This window comes from Opisthocomus hoazin, chromosome 22, assembly GCF_030867145.1.
Source record: "Opisthocomus hoazin isolate bOpiHoa1 chromosome 22, bOpiHoa1.hap1, whole genome shotgun sequence".
NCBI lineage: Eukaryota > Metazoa > Chordata > Aves > Opisthocomiformes > Opisthocomidae > Opisthocomus > Opisthocomus hoazin.
In genome coordinates this window covers 6,573,305-6,595,808 of record NC_134435.1, presented here as the reverse complement: position 1 = coordinate 6,595,808, position 22,504 = coordinate 6,573,305, and the positions used below count along the sequence as shown (strand labels likewise).

The 22,504-nt window shown below is 47.4% G+C and overlaps 1 protein-coding gene across 2 annotated transcripts; it reads right to left on the bottom strand.

Annotated features, from left to right (window-relative positions):
* Positions 1 to 397: 397 nt before the first annotated feature.
* On the bottom strand, positions 398 to 22,504 carry HMGXB3 (HMG-box containing 3). 2 transcript variants are annotated; one of them, XM_075441621.1, is made up of 20 exons: positions 22,301 to 22,504; positions 21,043 to 21,190; positions 20,455 to 20,629; positions 19,446 to 20,000; positions 18,695 to 18,793; positions 17,048 to 17,179; positions 14,578 to 14,990; positions 14,048 to 14,238; positions 13,653 to 13,750; positions 13,039 to 13,137; positions 12,384 to 12,533; positions 10,414 to 10,715; positions 7,388 to 7,515; positions 6,645 to 6,776; positions 6,189 to 6,373; positions 5,411 to 5,630; positions 4,195 to 4,328; positions 3,683 to 3,799; positions 3,047 to 3,256; positions 398 to 2,475 (listed from the first exon to the last, which is right to left on the bottom strand). In XM_075441621.1, exons 2-20 carry the CDS (start codon positions 21,186 to 21,188, stop codon positions 2,005 to 2,007), a joined length of 3,957 nt encoding a protein of 1,318 aa, XP_075297736.1. In that variant the 5' UTR covers positions 21,189 to 21,190; positions 22,301 to 22,504; the 3' UTR covers positions 398 to 2,004. The 2 variants fall into 2 exon arrangements, with proteins under 2 accessions (XP_075297736.1, XP_075297735.1); XM_075441620.1 differs by having other exon boundaries at positions 19,632 to 20,000; positions 22,301 to 22,380.

The window sequence follows — 22,504 nt, the reverse complement described above, 5'->3', positions numbered from 1 at the left end:
TGCTTTAGATGCAGCAGAGCTCCAGCCCCAGCTGTTAAACACATCCTGGAGAGACATCACTGTCACCTGCTGCAGACTCTCTCCTGTAAAGGTCACCTCAGGAGCTGCCCTGTGCAGGGAAATGCAGAACAAAAGCAGGTTGCCATCTGCAGATGCTACTTTCTCCCCACCATTAAGTGGTTATTATAGTTATAATAACAGTTATATTTAGCATGCTGATTTTTGACACCCTGGTGAGGTGGCCTGAGCACTTTTGTGAGCTGCTCCTCTCAGAACACCTTACTTCTGAGAATCCCAGGCTCTCCCCCCAGTGCAGACGGGAATCGGGGTGCAGGTGCACACAGTGTTTTTGCCTTTTACCAATGCAGGCCTCCAGGTCTTGTACACACACACAAAAAAAAAAAAGGTCACTGGGGCACAGTTTCACCCCCAAAACTGGAGATCATTTATTAAACTTTTATCACTGACTGAAAAAAGTCACTAATGTCTCTTATAATAAGTTAATGTTCTTAACAGAAAAACCCCAAGCCATAATTCCTGCATTTGCTCAGACTTAATACACTTACTTTAACAGTACGGTACTCATAGGCTCCCCTTCACAGAAGGGAGTTTTCAAACCACACCGCAAGCCTCTGAATCTTCCCCACTGCTCACTCCGACAAAATAAACTCCCTGGCTGGCAACTTTGCAGTCTAGCATCCCACTCCTCTGCGGATCCACCTTCACCGTCTTTGCCAGCAACGGCAAAAGGGAGCTGGCAGCAGACAGCGCACACAGCTTTCCAGCCGCAGCCCAAGGTGCTCTTCAGACAGGCTGTAGGTGCAGAGGCCTCAGCCCGACTCCTCCGAAGGAGCTGATAAAGCAATCTGGGCAGCAGGAGACCCCCCTCACCCACGCAGCGCTGTGTGGACACGGGCAGGGCAAATACGACACCTGACAGCGTGCTGAGCTGGCACGCGTGGATGCAGCTCTCCCAGTGCCCCCACTGAGTGAGGCACACCGAACCCTGCTCGCTCGGTGACGCTGCATTCATCGTTTCTCCTTGATCCCACAGAGTGTCTTTGTGATTCTGTTCTAAGGAGAGTAGACCAGAAACTCAAATCCTTGAACAGAAGGAAACCGGTAAAAAAAACCCCAGAAAACAGCGTCCAGGAGGACAGCACAGAAATTCTGAGTGTCCTTCCCCTTCCCACAGCCATCGCCTTACACAGCGCTCGCACAGCCCTCCAACAAGCTCGGTTCCCCTGGGCTCGCCCGGTCAATTCTTAACACGCAGAACACTCTTCACTCACTGTATGTTTCAGCTTCTAAATTATTAGTGCTCACGTGAAGGGAGACAAACAATTCTAGAAACTTTCTGCAGCTGAAGCATGCACGATCCTGGGCCCACGGTTGCAGCCTCCAGGGAGGCTCCCCAGATACAGCATGTTAAAGCTGCATGGCTTCTCCTCCTCCTCAGCTAGACTCCTTGCAGCCAATGTGTATGAAAGCTCTGCAAGGTTTCCAGCCAGGAGTCAGTGTCCTAAACTAATCTATTCGGAACGTTTTGGGGGAAATCCTCTTAAGCTGTCTGCCTTTCATGCCTGCTCCCACACCCCCAGCCCTGCCACCAATATGCACAAAGAAGCCAGCAAGCAAGATTCAGAATTAAAAAACCTGTGTGCTCGACCACAGATGACACCAGAAATGTCTCTCCCTTCTCCCCTCGCCAGCTGCTGGGAGGGCAACATTTCACACCAGTGAACAGCGGGTCCATCGCACACCTCGGGAGGCATTTGCAGCCTCCAGCAAGGGGGGTGACAGACCCACGCTCGCAGCAGCTATCATGACACTACGGAAGCACGCAGCTCTTTGGTCATTAACAGCAGTCAAAGCCACCAGCATCACATCTCCAACCTGTAAAAATAAACTCTCAAGCCAGACAGCTGCCCAAACCTTGCAGAAGATGGCCCAGCCCACCCATACACACGCCCAGAGAGAGAAACCAAGAGGCTGTTTCGTTACTCAGCAACCTCTGTAATCCTCCTGTTTTCCCTCTTCATCCTCTTCCGTTTCTGTTTTAATCTGGGCCACCCCGAGCCGGTACAGAGCATCGCGAATTACCACCTCCCCGGGCTGGCAGCTCTGTACGATCTCCTGGATCTGCCGATTCACGATCTCCCTGCTGGTGAGGAAGTCCATGAGGCGGTTGTAGAGGTAATAGTGCGTGGCGTTCTCGAAGGTGATGGGCCTTTGGCGGATGTTGCTAGTTTTGCTGTCGCTGATAGCAGCGATGACGGCGCTGTAAGGCTCCAGCTCTCGGCACAGGGAGATGCAGTGATGCTGAGCCGTTGGATCTCGGTGGCTGTTCTGCTCCGAACCCATGTGAACGATTCGGCGCGCCGACGACTTGGTGATGGGGTGCTGAACAGAGTGCTCAGCCACGGTCACGTCTACGCTGTAGTGCTGGTCTAGCAGTTCAGGGCAGGACACATACTGGGACAGAGAGACACACACACCAGGTAGAGCAAGATGCAACTTCCCCACAGCCAAGAAGAACAAGACAAAAACACCATTCTGCTGAACTCCAGCCAGCACTATGACCCAGGACAGAGGGAGGGCTAACTGATTCAGGCTTCCCCTACATGCCACAAAGGTGGTTCTGTACACTACTTCCTCACTCGTGTGCCCTCAGAGATAATCCCAAGGCACCAGCAACCCTCTTCCTCTGTCACTTCTCAAGTAATAGCAGTAGTTTAGGAGAAGCAGGTTGCTGTGTCAAAATGAACGACATGCTCCAAAGTTCATGATTTGAATTCTTACAATGCACTTCCTATTAAGAAGCATGAACCTAACACAATGCCCCAAGCAGCACGTAATGCCTTCTGCTACTCTCAGGTGCTATGAGCTGGCAAAGTTGAGTTAGGAGAAACTTCTCAGGTCAAGTTATCTTGAGGCACAATGCAGGTTACACACTTTTTAAAAATCTTTTTTTTATTTTAAATCTCACTTGAAACCTCTCCCTCTTGGACTGGCACAGCAGAGCGCAAAGCTGGATGTAACTAACCGTTGGAGGCTCCATGGGGTCAGAGAAGCAGCCCTGGTTTTTCCCCCACATCTGGGAAGTCAGGCCAGGACAGCAGACGTCTGCACACAGTGCCACTGAAGAGGCTGTATCAACAACATACACTGGAGGCCAGTAACGTGAGGAAACCAACAAGTCCACGTGATCCCGAGCGTTTTCTCCTCTTACTATGTACTTTGAGCCGCACACAACCTGGAAAGAAAAGGATTAACATCAAACAGCACAATAAAACCAAAAACTTTTGGAGAAAAATATAGTCTTTAAAAAACTAAGCTGCCTTTCAGGTATTCCAGACAATACAGTAACCAGACAGTTGCTTTCTCTTAAAGACATTCTGGTTCCTCCTCACACACATTCACTTTATCTTGTTCAGGAAAAGGTGATTTTCAGCTCCACCTCAGCAGCAACATCAAAACCAGGTTTCAGATCACTAGCTGACCCTGAAATCTCCTGCAGGACTGCTCGTACTCCAAGCCCCCGAGGCAGCACGTTTCATTCCCAAGGCTCAGAGGCCCACTCCACTGCTTCTACTTAACGAGGGAGTTCCACACGGGTAAGTCAGATAATAGTGAACAGCAAGGTAAGAAAAAAAACAGTGCTGACTCCAGCTTTGCTTACCTGATGTGGACACACTTTGTAGATCTTCCCTCCTGTGTGATGAGCAGAGGCTTGCATGATGCTTGTCCCATTCTGTACAAACTCATAGAGATCCAGGAGGGAATAGCAGAGCTGGTCCTAGAAAAGCCAGGCCCCAGAGAAAGTCTGAATTAACGGACTCCTCCAGAGAGTGAGAAGGCTGCAGGCAAAGTCTTCTAAATCCTAATTTGCACTTCACCCAATAACTTCCTAATCCCACACTTGGCATCCTGAGGATGACAAGCAATTACAGGATGCTGAGCCCGTGACAAGGTAATTACAGGCTTCCTTTCTTCTAGCCCACAAAGGTTCAATTTATTTCACCATGTGCAAGTTATCCTACAGTCTACAGGCACTCATCTCCACCCCACCCCAGGCCCTTAGTACAGTCAGATGAGAAGTTAATTATCTAGAATGGCAAGTGTGAATGAGGGAAAGACAGCAAAGAACAGTTCCACCTCTGCAGGTTTGTCTGTGGGCAAACAAGCCATTACCTTTGTATGTGAAGCTTCCCAGGGGATGCCACACCGTGTCAGAAAGCTCTGCAGCTCTTCCTCACTGTAAGAGCTTATCAACTCAAGCCTGAAGTTTTCTTCCTGGAGGAGCCTCACCAAGGCACTCCCATTACCTGCAAAGGCAGGAAGCAAGTCTCAGCACTCATTCTCAGGAAAGGAAGTCACCAAAATAACTGTTTCTGAAGGCTACAGCAGCAGAGACTGCGCAACCAACTGCCAGCAAGAGAAAGCCGTGAATAGGCCTATGTCCCAAGAGCGTCACAGCCCACACTTCTCTCGAACCCTTCCATAGCGAGGTCACCAGACTGAGCCCAGCAGAGCTGCAGACTCCATGAGCACTTGTCTGTCCTATCATTTGTAACCTTTAAATGACTGGTTGGACTGATGTGAGGATAAACAAGTGACAGAAGAGCACAGACAAACATGACTGCAGCCTTCAGACTGAGGAGCTCCAGGCTTACCCGTTGCATCTCCTCCCTGGTTCTTTCTCTGGAGTTCCACTTCCACGAAAGGCCATGTAGCCCTTCTGCAGCTCAACTCTGTAAAACAGCTGCAGCCATCTCTGTAAAGCCAACTCATACACTCCTTAAGCTTGCAAAGCCAGTTTTTCTTCTGAAACCTAATACCTAACTGTTAAGAGAATCAGGTGCTAACTAAATTTAGCTCTCACACATCTGACTTTAACCATCTCATGGTTTCTTCTTACCAGCAGCCAATGCCCTGGATACACTGAATGTTGACAACACCGATCAGGACTAACACATCCATCTCCTAGTCTTTTTCCAAGCTCTGTAAAAACTTCCTCATCCTTTACTGAGATACCAAGCACCACCCGCAGCTTTCACAGTCCAAGTATCAGTTTAACACAAATTAAATACTGACTGGCATTCAGGTTCTGCACGCATCCCTCTGCAATCAGACCATATCTCATTTGGGGTGCAATGCTCTCATGTCCCCCTTGTCTCAAATGCACCAGGGCACACCAGTGCATTCAAGCTTCACTGGGCAGGCCAGAGCTCAAGCTGCTAAGCACTTTGGGAAGAGCTGAACTCACCCCAGCCTTCTTGCCTTCTCTCAGCAGACACAGCATTTAAAGAGTCATGAAATCACCAGTTCTCAACTCCTAACATCACCAAAAGACTGGAGTCACTGTCACACAAAGCACTCCCTTAACAGGCACAACCTCAGCAGTTACCTGGCACTGGCTGTGCATCCAGCTTCTTGTCCTTCTCGGTATTGATCACCATCACTCCTCTCATCAGTGGAGGGAAGAAAGGAGCAACAATAGAGGCATCAAACTTTGTGATGGGGATGCTAGAAGGAAAAGCCATCTGCTCAATCACCTCTGTCTCCATTGTGGACCAGAAGTCTTCTACATTCACTTCACTGGATGGCAAGAATTCTGGCCAAGTAAACTAGAAAGAGTGAGAAACATACTGGTCAAACACAACTAACCACAGTCCAATCGACAGTTTTGTGTCAGCCCCACTCCAGGCATGAGGACTACCCAGGAGAGTGCTCAGCCCAAATGTAACAAGATGACTTCGGGCTCCTAGAGGTCCCCACAATTGCTTTTGGCTGGGTGAGAGTTGAAACAGTTTGACATGAAAGCCAGACATGCTACATACTACTAGTAGGGCTTTTTTTCCTATTAGAGAAGGCAGCACCTCAAGGAAACTGCTGTTGGGGAAGAAGAAGAACGCTTTCATGTCAAAGGAAGAAGGCCCAGTTCAGCAACTTTCACCCAAGGTCCCTACCGTCAGAGGCTGCTGGACAAAAGCTGCGGTCCACAGAGAGAGGATCTTGTTTTCCTCAAACCATACATCAATACCTCTAAAAGGAAGTGCAGGCACCAGCAGAAAACTGCTCACAAGTCTCGTGTAATTATCATGCATCACGAAGACCAGAGTCAGCAAAAGTCACTGTGATCTGCTGTGAACGCAAACAGGATGTGAAGTTTGTGAAAAGCCTACCTCTATATTTTTCAGTGCCAGGACATTTTCCACATTCCTCTGGGCTATTTCCACCTTGGGGGTTATGCCACAGATTCCACAGATCATATCATTGTAATCCCGGACCGTTAAGCACTCAAAGGCCCAGTAGCCATTGCACAGCAGTTCCTGGAGCTGAACTTGCTCATCAGGGCTCAGGCTTTTTTCTGAAAAGACAACAGGCCACCATTACAGCTTTCACTCCCTAAAGTCAGTGGAGAGGTAGCACAACTCCCCTACGTAGAAGGAAAACAAACCTGTCCTCCAGAGACACGCTACAAATAACCGGTCACAGAGGCACTGCTGGGTTTAGGAAGTGATTTAACAGAAACATACCACACCAGAAGAGGTTAGTTTTGCCTTTTTATAGCCTAACAATCATCAGCAGGTCACAGTTTGGTGTATGTGTTACAGTAAAACACAAGAAAGAAAACCCACCAGTTTGCTCCTGAACCGAGTCAAGGATATTGCCAACAGCCACTCTGGGATCCTCTCCAAGTTTAATGTGGTTTCGGATTGCAAACAGAAGATCCAAGCTCACTAGCAGCTTGTTACCCACATTGAAAAGGCCTGCAGTTAAAACAAGACAGTTATTGTCTGTAAGGCTCCAGATCTTCCTCGCAAAGAAATAAATTCCTTACTGATACGCAGCATACTCATATGAGTACGGTTCAGAGGGTAATGGATACAGCTGGATAGTGCTTCTGGGACTGTTCCCTCTGCACATTAGCAAGATTAGCCCCTTTCACAGACTTCTCTTTAAATTCAAAAAGCTACAAGGAACAGAAGCCAATCCACCTCCTCAGCTCCATGCTGCCTTGCAGGAGGACCACAGTGACTGCCACTCGAGCCTCATGAGTCAACACTGAGAAACAGCGCTGTGCTGAGATGTCTTTGACTATGATCTGAGGGGTTGCCTTGCACAACTCAGCATTTACCACTTACACAGAGGAGACCTACAGCGGTAAAGCAAGGCACGGCTTTCCGCATGAAAGCATTCAGACGTCAACACAGATTTACTTGCAGAAAAATAGCACAAGTCAAAAACAATTCAAGTTTAACACACTGGGGCAGGGAATAGGCTTTTCTGTGCAACGACAATGCCCCGATACAGTCCCAAGGCTTCTGAAGGGTTCAGACTGTAGTCATGCTGTAAGTTGGCACGCTTATATTTTTCCTACCTGTGTAAATGTCAGTGAAGCTATGGAGGGCCAGACACTGGAGGTTCAAGCACACTTTGACCTGAGCTGTAACCACCTGTAATCTATTGGCTGTCAGCAGCCAGCACTCCTGAGGACCAGCAAGGGAACTGCAACAGACAACAAAAGACAACTCGGAGAGTCAAGCCAACAGGTTTTTTCAGTCCAGTCCTGCAGTAACTTCAAATGTCCTAGTTGAGATGAATTCATTAGTATGTCAGGCTAAGCCAGTTCACATCATTTCACACCAGGAAAAAAAAAAATGTTACAATTTAAAATTAATTCCCTTGGCAGAGTCGGGTCACTGCTCACATTCTTTTAACAGCACTACAGCATCTCTCCAGCTCCATACGTTGGGCACATACTATTTGAGAGGTGGAGAAAATCCACAGCCCCAGCTGCCCTGGGAGAAGCGTCAGCCTTATAGCTGTGGAACGACAAATGGTGACTCGTAACAGATTCTACCTGCCAGCCTGTCCCCGCACACACAGAGATTCAGAAAGGGCTGCTCCTCTTCAGTACGGCTGCCAAAGAGAAAGTTCAGACAGGAAAATGCCAGTTGTGCTCTTGTGGCAGAAATACAGCTGATTCCTGTTTTCTCAGGTGGACAAAGCCCAAAGCTACCTCCCTCCCACTGGCAGGGGTTTAATTAGAGCCTACACACGGCAGATGTGAGAGTCCCACACGCGGAGTACTGCAAAGCAGAGCAGCACAGAAGCAAGGATTTACAATGCACAGGTTGGTAAGTCACAAGGTGAGGGACAGGGAGCAAGACAGCACTGTTCTGCAAAAATTACTGAGTCTAAAAAGTATCTCTGCTGGAAAAATCTGTTAGCACTGGCCTGACCAAAGCAAACATCCTTAATTGGTATCAAGAAAATCTTTTCGGTTGAGGAAAGAAACACAACAGCAAACTACCCGACATTTCCTGGCTAACAGGAGGCCCCAGATGGCTGGAGGATCACCAATTTAACACCCATCTACAAGAAGGGCCGGAAGGAGGATCTCAGGAACTACGGGCCTCTCAGCCTGACCTCAGTGCCAGGGAAGATTATGGAGCGGCTCATCTTGAGTGCGCTCTCTGGGCACGTGAAGGACAGCCAGGGGATCAGGCCCAGCCAGCATGGGTTCATAAAAGGAAGGTCCTGCTTGACCAACCTCATCTCCTTCTACGACCAGGTGACCTGCCTAGTGGATGAAGGAAAGGCTGTGGATCTCATCTACCTGGACTTTAGTTAGGCCTCTGACACTGCTCCTCACAGCACCCTCCTGGAGAAGCCAGCTGCCCGTGGTTTGGATGGGTGTACTCTTCACTGGATCAAGAACTGGCTGGATGGCCAAGTCCACAGTGTGGTGGTGAATGGAGTTAAATCCAGCTGGTGGCCGGTCACGAGTGGTGTTCCCCAGGGCTCGGTTTTGGGTCTGGTATTGTTTAACATCTTTATCAATGATCTCGATGAAGGGATTGAGTGCTCCCTCAGCAAGTCTGCAGACGACATCAAACTGGGTGGGAGTGTGGATCTGCTTGAGGGTAGGAAGGCTCTGCAGAAGGATCTGGACAGACTGGATCGATGGGCCGAGGCCAACTGTATGAGGTTCAACAAGGCCAAGTGCTGGGTCCTGCACTTGGGTCACAACAACCCCACGCAACGCTACAGCCTTGGGGAGGAGTGGCTGGAAAGCTGCCTGGTGGAAAAGAATCTGGGGGTGCTGGTCAACAGCCGGCTGAACATGAGCCAGCAGTGTGCCCAGGAAGGCCAACGGCATCCTGGCTTGGATCAGGAGTAGTGAGGCCAGCAGGAGCAGGGAGGGGATCGTGCTCCTGTACTTGGCACTGGTGAGGCAGCACCTCGAGTGCTGTGTTCAGCTTTGGGCCCCTCACTACAAGAAGGACGTTGAGGGGCTGGAGCGTGTCCAGAGAAGGGCAACAACACTGGTGAGGGGTCTGGAGAACAAGTCTTACGAGGAGCAGCTCAGAGAACTGGGGTTGTTCACTCTGCAGAAGAGGAGGCTGAGGGGGGACCTTATAGCTCTCTACAACTACCTGAAGGGAGGTTGTAGTGAGGCGGGTGTTGGTCTCTTCTCCCAAGTAACTAGTGATAGGACGAGAGGCAATGGCCTCAAGTTGCATCAGGGGAGGTTTGGATTGGATATTAGGAAAAATTTCTTTACTGAAAGAGTGGTCAGGCATTGGAACAGGCTGCCCAGGGCAGTGGTGGAGTCCCCGTCCCTGGAGGGGTTCAAAAACGTGTAGATGTGGCACTTTGGGACATGGTTTAGCAGGCATGGTGGTGTTGGGGTGACAGCTGGACTTGATGATCTGAGAGGTCTTTTCCAACCCATGATTCTATGATTTTGCTGTGGGAAACATTTCAGGTCAAGCTTTCGGCAACAGGAGGATGTCTGGCAGACTCAGTGAGGAAATATCCTACAAGCTTTAAGACAAATCTAGTGAAGGTAATCTAGCCTATACACTGGTAATTTCTGAAAGTCCTTCAGTTTCAATTTGGATATTTGTTCCATAAAAAGGATTCACTCAAGCCCGTGCTAAGCCATGAAAAGAACAAAAACATCATAAGCAAAAGGATCCACACAGGAAATATTCTGATCAGGAAGAGAGAGGAAAGGGAAATCACATAATGCACATCTATAATCCCACGTTTGCCTCTGTCAGCCTCAGAACATCGGACTGGGAAACAAAGAGGGGATGACTGATGAAAAGATTCTGTTTCAAGAAAATAAAATTACATCCAGACTTAGCAGTCACTCTTTGATCAAGCTCTCCTGCTGTACAGAAATGCTAACTATGACAAACTGCACTGCACAGGAGAAACAGAAACAGCTTATCACTAACGAGCTAAACCCTGTCCACATACATGTAGCTTATCCAGTGTAACTTACACCAGCTTCAGTACCAGGGGCTAAAGCAAATATTACTTCAGGCACGCTTGTAACACAGAACATCAGCACGAGGTTGAAAGAGTCACAAGTCTAAAACAGAATCTTACTTCTGTCCCCCTTTGAACAATGGGCTGTTACAGAGGAGGCACTGCGCAGATGGAGACTCATAGTAGTTTGACCAGGAGGTCTGCTCTATGGTGACTGTCTCCTCACTCACGTTGGACAGGATGAGCCGCGAACTGTTGAGTTCATGGATGAGCGTGAAAACCTCAGCCAGCTCCGATTCGTTCTCCGGGATCTGCATTACCTTGCGCAGCAACTGCAGGGTGGATTGACGCTGGATCTCTTTCTGGAACGGGGTGAGGGGCTCGCTGGTGTTCAGCACATCAGACTGACCTGGACTGACCTCCTAGAAAGTGAATCAAACACTCACATTTGCAACTATGAAAGCATGGGGATGAAATATTAAGAAGCCCAAAGAAGTCACAAAAGGTAGCAGAAACACAGTAAACTTTGTGCCCAGTAGACTTAACTTCTATTCTACTGCTCAATCACTGACCCCAGACAGCAGCTTCAAGTCTAAGTCACTTCACCAAAAATACTGTATTACAGGCCAGCCTTTCAGGAACTCCTGTAATACTGCTAGACCATCACAGATTTGCCACTGAACTGCAGTGTTAGTGCAGAGATGGAGGATCAAGAGGGACAGCCACCAACAGGTATATAAACACTTTGACAATCCTGGCAATCGTCACTGTCCTTCTCCGTATCAAGCACATTCTCCTGTATAACACGCTCAGCCAGCCACGGCAGTCTGCACACCTCTCCAGGAGCTAGAGGAGACACGCACTAAATGAGAACTGGGGGCTGTGATGTACGGAATGCACTCATCAATTACAACTGATCAGCTGCAGTCCTTAGACACACACCCCCCAACACACATACACTACGAAGACAAAATGCACGAGCACAGGAGAATGAAACTCTAGGTGGCTCAGAACAGCGAGAACACAAACAGGTTAATCTGTTTAATTGCTTAAATTATTATGTCAGCATTTCAACCTGCCTAGTTGAAATAAGCAATGAGATAAATGACCAGATCAAAAGTGCAGAGACGCCAATGAACTGTGTGAGAGCAATGTCAAACATATCTAGAACCAGAAAATAAGAAAAAACTAAATGAGGAAGAGACACGCCACATGCCTCTCAAAACACAAGCTGAGCTAAGCGCACTGCTGTTCCCTACATAGCTGCTTATGTACGAGTTTCACACAGGCCACTTCAGTTTGTTTTTTTTAAAAAAACACACCACACAAAGTTATGTTCTTCAAAATAAAAAAGGCAAGTGGAAGAGTCCTATTACCACACAGACTAAAATGTAATCTGTCTACATGCTGAGTGAGTATTTCAGCTAAGAACAGGACAGCTCCTTTATTTTTTGTTCAAAAAGAAAACAATTCTGTATGAGAAAAGCTAACCTTTGAAACTTCAAATGCAAAAAAATTCCAAACAAACAAAACCCAGAATTCATCATTTACATCACTGTGAACAGCAGAGAACTGAAAAATATCTTTTTACAACAGAAAAAAATACTATGGCCAGAAATAAATTCAGGCTGGAAGTAAAGTTGCACTACAAACCCCTAAAAATAGGAAGCTCTAATACAAGATGTACCAACTCAACTGATATTAGTCACAAAGTGGCCATAAAGCAGAGCATAACTGGGACTTTCTTGATGAAGTCCGAAGCTCAACAAAGCTGACACAACAAATGTGACTCCAGAGGTGACTTCCCCAGCACATACCGACACACCGTCAGCATTTTTAAGCCACAGAGACATCCAGTGGTAGTAGAACTGAGTGCACTCAGTCTCACACTCAGCCTGAAGCACCACTGTTGCAGGAGCTGAACAGTACAAGCACCATCACAAGTAATTTTAATAGGACATTATTCTGTTAGAAAAAATTACCATAATGAAAAAAAAATTATCACGTTCCCATGGGCGCGTGCAAACTAAGGAACTTCCCTACGCACCCCGCAACAGCCATTCGATAGGACAAACTATCCTGAACCTTACCAGCGATTTTGCTGTCTTCTCAGCTCTGTCTTTGGCAAGATTGTATCCGCAGCTTGGACAGACTCGGGGCTTGTGCCTGTTTGTATACATGTAACTACAAGAGGGGTTCTTGCATTTCCCTCTGCCACGTGACGTTGCCAATCCCAAATCCTGAACGACACAAAGAAGATATTTGCTGACCTTGAATTTTAGATGCCAACAAAATTTTCTAGAAAAGTCTGCTTGAATATCATATGCTTTTTTCACCACTTTGTAACACCCCATTTAAAGGTCAAATAGCAGGCCCTGTCACCTTGCACAGAATATTTTAACTGGCACTCAAACATTTCGGCACCAGTTCCAGAGACCACAAACACTCACACACTGAACTCATTCAGAAACCACTGACCCTCCCAGTTTCAACAGAACTGTTCTGTTTCAACAGAACTCAAGGAATGGATGGGGATGAAGAAAAATCCAGTTCTTAACAAGATCCCAAACACGACTGCAACAGAGTACAGTCACCCTGGCTTAGGTCAACAGATGTCACACAGATTGTCTCACATTAAATATGAGATACATTTCTGCAAGTCAGGAAAACAGAAGTCACAGAACGTTCTCATCCCAGAGATGACACTCCCCCAGGCATAAGTCAGACCATCTGAAAAATTCTCACCAAAGTTACGGTGCAGCTGTACTTGTAGGAAGGGAATATGTCTGGTTTGACCTCCACTACTTTAACCTGAGATGCCCTGCTGGTCAAAGCACTGTGGAGCTAAAGATTGAAAGCAGAGAAAACAACACCCATGAGATACCTACTACTGAATACATACATCCTACAAACAATAACTATTAGCATTTTTTATCCCTGGGAAATCCATTAACATTCATTTCATATCAGAGGACTACAACACACTGCTTTGCATACTAAGGCATTTTGGCACACTCAGTCATATTTCATAGGTGAAAGACTCAGTACTTCGTACTGCCCATCAGATTATCAAAGCACTAGCAGATCCTCAGAATATCTTCTGGGAGTAGCTGGGAGGTTCTCAAAGCAGCCAACTGAAGCATTGTCCAACAGCATCTCTCAGTTCAGATCCTGTACTCAGCCATCTAGCATTCATGCTGCTTCCGAGTCATCTCATAAAAACTGTCAGTCACAGACCTCATCATCCTATGGCTGCTACATTTTTATGTTCTATTTCTCACCACTCGGGTCATATCCCTCATCTGGGGAAAAAAAAACACAGGAAAACAATACGCATCTGAAGAACAAACCATAAGTACCTTTCGCTCCTCGGCACTTGGTGGCGGCAGAACCGGCTGGCCCAACTGTTTCAACGTACTGGGCTTCAAGCCTGATGTTCTCACGGGGGAATGCTTGTCTTGAAGGAAGAAAAGGATGCAGCAGGTTAGATATGAAAAAACAGGTCCTGTTCCATTCTGATATCCCTGGTAAATGTCACCACAGTCATGTGAGACTTTTCCTCTGAACTTGAAATGACCCAAGCAGGAGTTTCATGGCCAATTTACCTGCACCCTCGGTTAGAGAAAAAGAATGTCTTTTCCTAGCGTAGGTTACTATCACCCTTCAGACATGTCTTATTATTTAATAGAGACCACTTCAACATGGTAAGGAAAGACAACCGCTCCCAAAGCATGCCAGAGATTACTGCTTTTACCGTTATTCACAAAGGCCTGTCTGTTGCTAGGCTGCTCAGCGCTGGCTTCTCTCCCCACACTGGCTGGTGCAGGCAGAATGGCTCGCATGGGTCTTGCTGCAGCCAGCAAGGAGGGCTTAGGTCTTGGTTTACTCTTTACTTCTTGTCCTTTGTGTCTAGCAGCTGGAGCATTAATTCTGAAAGAGCTAAGACTGGAAAAAAAAAATACGTGGTTTTCCCCTCTGCATCAATTTTCTTCTCTTCCCTGAACTGTGCCTTATTAGCACAGTAATCACAGCTATTGCAATAGAAAGGAGCGCTAAGGATACATCTGCCCTGTGACTATACTTTAGTTATCAATTTAAAAAAAAAAAGCTCTGATGGACAAATCAATCTCAAAGGAACAATCATAAACTGCCAGAAAACAGACAGTAAACAAACACAACAGGTCTTACAGGAAGCCCTACCAACAGCCTTCAATTGCTTGGATTAGTCCCACCAGCATAAAACAGACATCATATGCTCCCATAACATATGGAAAACAGACTCACCCCATTAGCTTTTTTGTAGAGGCATTTGGCCTTGGCACCTTCGAAGCACATGGCATCCCCAGCCCCATGCTATCTTTTTCTGCCTGCTCCACAGAAGAGTCTCCTTGCCGTTGGCTCTCTTGACCCAGGATCCCTCCAACAGCCCTCCCTCTGTCTTCAGCCAGCACGTTGTTTGCAAGGATGTGATCCTCAGAGATGACCACTTCCTCCCACTCCGTCTCCTGCATTTGCCCTCCGACAGGCATAGCATTCAGCAGCTGGCTGACAGCCTCAGAGCTTTCCAAGGCAGACTTGGAGGTACTCTCGCTAACAGCTGCTGCTTCTGTGAAACCTGACTGTTGACCTCTTTTAGCTGCCGGAGTTTTAAGAGAGGTGCCTGAATTTGGCTCAGTTTTGCTTTTTGGTTGCTTTTCCTGTAAACAAAGAGAGCGCCACATTTCAGAGCTTTACGCTTTCACAGATAAGCAAGTTCCCTTCACATATGCCAGGTTTTCCATGGCCTATTTAATGCTGGATCAAAACAGCAAAATCCTAAGTGTTTAAGCAGTGAGCTGTACGGGAACAGAAAGACGTCATCTCCTGTGACAGCAAAGTCCCTGTTAGCATTTTATCTAGCCCCCTGGCCCTCCATGTATTATTTTAGACACTGTTTACTTTGAAGCATCAGTCTTTCTTCAACTCCCTCAAATATCACCATTAGAATCAACATCACAAACTCACTCACCACCCTCTGTAACAAGGACCCACCTCCTACACTCCCCTTTCATAGCTTCAGCTCTCTGCTGCTGTCTGTTCTTCCACATTATTGAGGAACCAAAGGGATAGAGAATTTGTACCTTTTGGATACATGGGTTCAGAAAAGCATGCATTTGAGTGAGTCAAGAAACAGAGGATTACTCAGGAAGGTTTTTCGACTTTAAGAAAACTGTTACCTTCAAGACTCAGGCTACAGAAGCCATGTATAGGGGTCAACGAAGGCACGATGGAACAGTGAATCGGTAACATGCAAAAAGATATCAGAAATGGAATCAAGAGTCTCTGGCAAGATAAACATATTAATTCTCAGCTCTCTACAGAGTTGATACTCAGACTAGGTTTTAAAAACAGACATCTTCTAACCTAGTCCCTTTTCTTCCTAAGGAACAGGAAGGTATGCGTATATTTAGTTTCAGTTCTACTGATGTTATTACCCGTTAAAAAAACTGATGGTGCATGTTTTTCCCAAGGCATGACACCACAAAAACAAGTGGAACTGTTTACGCAAATATGTTCCCAGAAGAACAGAATAAAATTGAAAGCCAGAAAGAAAACTCCCTCTAAAACCTTTCCATTCTCATCAATGTAGAACTGAACAGGAGCAGGCACGCTGTATTCAGGCAGAAACACGTTTTTGCAGTTGGCCATCCATCTACTTCAGCAGGTTTACAGAACAAAATCTAAGAAGCCTTCGTCACTATTTGTATTCTACCACATAGGAACCCCAGTCATCAGCTCAGACACTACAGAGTTTGTAAGCTGCCTAAAAAAGTTCCTGTCCCCAAATGCTATAATGGCTCTAGACATAAAACAACGGAGTTTTAGAACAACTCCACACAAAGCCACTGACTGCCAATGCAAATTTTCACACTGAGAACATCCTTTAACTTGTGCCTGAGGAACCTTGTTTCAGACAGAAATTTAATGAATGCACATCTGTTCAGAGCTGACTAATTACCATGACATTGCCAAGGTTTACAGAGCAAGTGTTTTTTGCTGTATACAACCAGCAGAGAAGCCAATAACTTAAGCAGAGTAGGTATCATGTGGTATCAAACAAACTTCACAAATCCACTAACACCTGGGAATTTCCTTCCAGCCAAAGGTCAGAACATCATGAATGAGACACATGACCATGAGTCAACAACACCCAGCAGCACTTCAGCTTCTACCAGATCAACTTTATTTGCTAGCTCCCAAAGGATCATACACCTACTATAGCTGAGAATTGTTCCTCTTTTCTGTCGAAAAAACGATGCTGAAAGACCGCAGAAAACCTCAATTCATAGAAGAACTTCAAATGTCGATACATTACCACAAAACAAATGGTTCACCAAATTCCTGAGCTTAGCTAGGGCTGTAGCAGGAAGAACAGGCAATGCCTTCTGGTCACAGGAACAATAAGGCAGGCAGAGGGCCAGAAGAATGCGTGTCCTCCCAGTGAGAGAGAGTTACCAAACGCAGCCCCATCTATTCTGACACCACTACAAGCGGCATCTTTACCCAAGGTGTGGTGATTCGGGGTCCGTCTCACCTTGGCAGAGCGTCCTCTGCAACAGTGACTTGCTCCAGCACAAGCACTGGAACATAAGTGCAGGGATCAGTTCTGGCATATCTGACCTCCTGTGCTAGATCTACAGGTCTAGAAATATCACAGACATCCACACACCCAGCACTTCTCGTATCAAAACCAGGGAAGGAAAGGCAGATTTACCTTTGGGATCCATTTCCCTCCCAGGAAGTTCCCACATGTCGGGCATTTTGGTGGCTTATGCCTGGTGACATAAGTGAAGGAACAGCCAGGATTAGTGCAATTGCCACGTCCCCTGCGAGTGTAGGTGGTTGTCTGAAATGAGAGATGTCAAGAATTCCTCTACAGAGCTGAAAAACACAAAGCTGTGCTCATCGCTCCCTTTTCCTCATAAGCACTTTACGAACATTATTCGGCAAATCACCAGCCCTCCACTATAACTCCTTTTACTGACCAACCACCGCACACGGTTGGATGATGTGGGTCAGCACCGTAACTGCTCCGAGTCCAAATGCTCAGGCTGTACAACAGCCTTCGGTATTACCAGCATTTAGATCAAACTGCGGAGCAGAGACGAGCAACGCATATAGCCTACAAGCTAACCTTGCATTTCCAGAGATGTAACCACTCTCTTATCAATAAGTCATAACAAGATGGTATAAAAGTGATTCAAACAGCAGTCCACAGTGAGGCAAAATGTGATTAACAGACTCCTGTCAACGGGATGATGAGACTTGAAGACAAGCGCTCACGATGCGCAGGCAGTTTTCACCAGTAATTTGTTGTTGTATGGAGTGGTCAAGCGCTCCCCGGTGCTTTACTGTAACATGCTGCAAACTACGCTGTTTATGAAGACAACTGAAGCAGAACCTGTCGTCTTTGCCAGGACAACAGCAACAACACACTGAGTTTTTGCCAGCGCAGCACTTCTCAACATGCTGAACTCAACTGTCCCGAGGGAGCTGTTGTGCCATAAGTCCCCAGCTAGGTACTTTCTTTTCTAGAAATGCAAGTGCTGCTGTCAAATAAATGAAATAATTCAAGCTACGCCCTTCTCCTCAGCAACAAAAACCTGAGGCATTTCCATTCTCCCTAAGACAGCTGGGGGAATATCACGCTATGCACCACTATAAACATCTGCAGTGTTCCACCAGCTGGAAGCACAGAGGGCCTGGAAAACATGATTTGATGCTAGCTTATACAACACTAGGAGCTGCAGTGCTGACTGTACAATGAAGTCCTACAATGGCTACAAAAATGTAGGTGGTTGGAGTGGACAGATTAGAGAAATAATACCATTCTTCCTCATGCAACAGGCCACGCAACCTTTGACATGGGTTCCCAAAACCTTAGGTCACTGCTCCTCTCCTGTCATGCGGCCAAAGCAACAGCCACCCAGGAGACTGGGGAGCTCACATTTTCCTGTCACAAGAGCAGATTCTTGCCCTTAAAGGGATGGACACCAGCATTTTATGAAAACAAATAAACACCAAGTAGAAGACGTAGATGGCTACACAGACCCTGAAAAGGGCAACACAGAAACTGTCGTTGCAATAGCATTATCCGCTCCATCTGCCTCCAAGAACTCCTTGAGGAAACAGGCAGCAGAAACAGCCTGCTACAAGACACTCTAAGCAGTCAGAGACCCACACTGGTGTACACGAGGCATAAAACCATGGGCAAGAAATGTGTCAACTGACATCATGACTCCAAATTGGATTATCTTTAAGAACTGGACGATCAGACCCTTCCTACTCTGACATCATTAAGACAAACCTACGGTAATACATCCACACCTTAAAATACCATACACAACTCTGAATTTCTTACCAATTTAATTGATGCTGGGTTCTCCACAACAGAATGAGCTGGCAAAGGTAACATAATAAACTGTGTAGCAGGTGTGGAGGAGTTACTCTCTTCAATATCCTAAAATGAAGCCAAAGGGAAAATACATATAGAAAACAACAGAGATGGTGATCTGTCCCACCCTCTCATGAGCACTATCCTTCAACAAATGTATTCAGGACTGATAAGACCAGAAAGCAGGGAAGAAGAACGATCACTTCAAAAGTAAACAGCCTTACCAGGTCTCCTCTGGAAACTACCAAACTCTCCACAGCTTGAAACTGAAAACAGCAGATCTATTTCTTTACAGAATAAGGTTTTCTATAACTGATCCCTAACACCTCAACTTAAAAACACTCACTTCTACCTCTCTGCAGCCAAGAAAATAGCTATCAGGAGCACAGAGGTAACACTTTTTCTTTCCCCAAAAATCTCGTAGTCCAACTGTGGAACCGACCCCAAGTACTGTTACAAGAAATAATTTTTAAAAATCTCCAGCAGTCATCTTAAGACACAAGTGATACCAGCATACGGCAGAGTCAATCTGCAAGCAGAGATGCTGTAATCACCGAGTTACGAAAGCCGCTGTTTCCCTCGCTGATAAGCGTCAGCACGCTGGGCGATACAGGATCTCCTGCAGCCACCAAGGGCCTCAAGTAAAATGCGTTAAACGGCACTCGGCCATTTCAGGTGAGACTCTGGCTGGAGCCCGAGTGTCACCAGAATAACTCACCCTCCCAGTCACCACGGTCACCACAGACACACCGTCTGAAACCTGAGGACGGGCCACAGCGCTGCTCCCGCTGGAGATGTCTGTGGAGCCGCTAACTAGAGTCTCTTCAATAACTACCCGAGCTGCCTGATACGGTTGCCCTTCTATCTCCAAAGAAGCCTCATCCAAGAGGATATCTCCAGCCACCTTCTCTGTCACGGGGCCAACATAGTGAGAGGGAACCTCTGATGCAACCACTTCTTCCACAGCATCTGGCTGAGCAAAGGAAGCCGTCTCTTCCGCTAGTCCTTCAATGGCAATGCACTGCTCAGACATGCCGACGTGGCTCGAGTCCACAGAAAGGATGTTTTGCACAGCATCACAGGAGACATTTGTGATATTCGTGGAAGCCGTTAACCCTTCGGATGCTGCCTGACCCTGTGTCACACACAGTTCCAGCGACTGCCTGCTCTTGTCTTCTTGAAGAGTGGTTTTGGGAATAATTATAAAATCTGAGCGAGGAAGAATCTTACGGAAACCTGGAATGTCTGGAACTACGGCAGTTCGAGTGGAGTTCTGTCGGCAAAAGCAGAGCATGGAATAAATGAACATGAGTAAAGGAACAGATTCAGTCCTCAGTCCTGCTATTTTAGTGCTTAAACTTCAAATGGTTTCTGAAGCAGTTTGCTGGGAATTTCCTCACATGACAGAGCCTGCAGAATCCCTCTCAGCCCTGGTTTTATCCTCCACTTTACCATCAATCACCCTCATGACATCACACAAAAATAACTACCATCCCCATCAGCGGGTATTGGACATATCCATCTTGAATTTCCAAATGCTATCCCTTGGCTGAAGAGAAGGCAAAAGCAAGAGGCAGCGGCCTCACACGCCGCTTTGTTATAGGCTGCTCTGAGCAGACGTACAAACTGGAATCTGCCACTAAGGGATCCTCCCATGCACGGTGCTGCGGAAGCAGTTAAGTGCCTCTCTCTTCACATGGCAAAGAACTGTCAGAAAGACGACTTACCGGGTCCAATCCCTCTTTCTCTAGCTTGGCTTTCTCCAAGTAATAGCTCTTCTCAGCCACGCTGAGCAACCTCCAGCTCTCACTGATCTTCTTGTTGATTTCGGACTGAGGGAGGTGGGGGAGCTCCTGCTGTACTTTCAAGTAAATATCATAATAGTAGAGGAGGTAAGCAGATCTGAAACACAATCAGAAACGAAAACCTCATTCTACATAAATTGCTTTGGAAAAGGAAATCCACAAGGTTTATGTTTGTCTCAAGGTCAACTGACAAGCACATTACATTCAATTCTACTTGTAAATGCAGTTTTTAACCAAATGAAAACAAAGATTCTGCGAAGAACCTCTGAAGTAAGGAGAAAGAGCCTAACACAAACTATTCTGGGGTACACAAACTTTAGATCAGGCAACAGTAGCACCCGTAAAGGCAAGTACGTCAGAGCAGGCCCAAAGCATCAAGCTAATGTTTTATACATGGTATTTTACACTACAAATTGGTCCAAGTGTACTGCAAAGTTCACTCTTATCAGAAAGAAAGAAAACTGCTCCCATACCCGACAGAGGCACCAAATGAAGACAGAAAGAACTTACCTAGGCTTTTTGGCTTTTTCTCCATGATCGACAGTAATTTTGTATTTCTTTTTCTTCTTCGATGGCACTGGCGATGCGTAAGTGTAAGTGCCCTCTATTTCCTCCATGACCACAGTTACTTCAGTGCCATCATATGGAGCCTCCATGGCTAAAAATACATATTTTATGTCATGCCTCCACCAAGTTACACAACATTTCTCCCAACAAAGACCCCTCCTAATCACCTTTGTACACTGACAGCATCATTGGCACATAAGTTTGGCTTTAATTAATCAAGATAACTACGTGTTAGCTATTGATCTATTCTTTTAAGGAAACACCTTTATCACTGTGACCTCAATACTATAGGTTCAGGGCAGACACTTCGCCTGCACTTTCTGAAAGGAGGTTGTAGTGAGGTGTCCAGAGAAGGGCAACAAGGCTGGTGAGGGGTCTGGAGAACAAGTCTTATGAGGAGCGGCTGAGAGAGCTGGGGCTGTTTAGTCTGGAGGAGACTGAGGGAAGACCTTATCACTCTCTACAACTACCTGAAAGAAGGTTGTAGTGAGGTGGGTGTTGGTCTCTTCTCCCAAGTAACTAGCAACAAGACGAAAGGCAGTGGCCTCAAGTTGAGTCAGGGGAGGTTTAGATTGGATATCAGGAAAAATTTCTTTGCTGAAAGTGTGGTCAGGCATTGGAACAGGCTGCCCAGGGCAGTGGTGGAGTCCCCATCCCCAGAGGTGTTAAAAAACGTGTAGACGTAGGCCTCTGGGACACAGTTTAGCAGGCACGGTGGGGATGGGGCTGACTGTTGGAACTGACGATCTGAGGTCTTTCCCAACCTTGACGATTCTCTGATTCAGAGCTGCAGCTCCCCAGGAACCTCCCGACCGCTCTGGCGATGCAGAGCGGGCCCCGCGCCCAGCAAGCGGGCGTCCGGCTCCGCGGCAGCACAGCCACGAAGAACCACGGCAGCCTCACAACCCTCTCGCCCAGCAGACTTCCGGGGCTCCTCGCTCCACGCCGCTGGCGGCCCCCGGAGGAGGGAGGCCGAGAGGACTCGAGAGGCCGCAGGAGACAAAACACAACGCTCCCCGAGCTCGGTCGCGGCCCACGGCCGGCCCCACGCACTCGCTGATCCCGGGCACGCCAAAGCCCGGTACACGAGCCCCGTCCCCTCCGCAGCGGCCGGGGAGCGGCGGAGCGGCCGGGCCCCCTTCGACCCCTCCCAGGTGCCCCCCCCACCCCGAGGCAAGGCCATGGCGCCCGGGCCACTCACCGGGCAGCACCGGGGACGAGCGGTCGGGCAGGCAGCCGGCTGCGGTCACGTCCCGGCCGGGGCGCGGCGGCGCGGAGGAGGCAGCGCCGGAGCTAGGGGCCAGCCGCACCGAGAGGAGCGGGCGGGCCGCCCCGGCATGCTGGGCCGGCTTCCAGGCCGGGCCCGGGGCACGAGTCGGGGCGCGGAAGCACCGAAGCCCTCGCC

What these genes read in the sequence shown, in the direction of transcription:
- HMGXB3 (XM_075441621.1), bottom strand. Translation starts at nt 21,188, where the DNA reads ATGGAGGCTCCATATGATGGCACTGAAGTAACTGTGGTCATGGAGGAA. An exon ending in ACAGGCCTTTGTGAATAACG is followed by an intron (nt 13,751 to 14,047) that starts GTAAAAGCAGTA and finishes TCTTCCTTCAAG; the next exon opens with ACAAGCATTCCCCCGTGAGA. An exon ending in CTTCACTGACATTTACACAG is followed by an intron (nt 6,777 to 7,387) that starts GTAGGAAAAATA and finishes TTTTAACTGCAG; the next exon opens with GCCTTTTCAATGTGGGTAAC.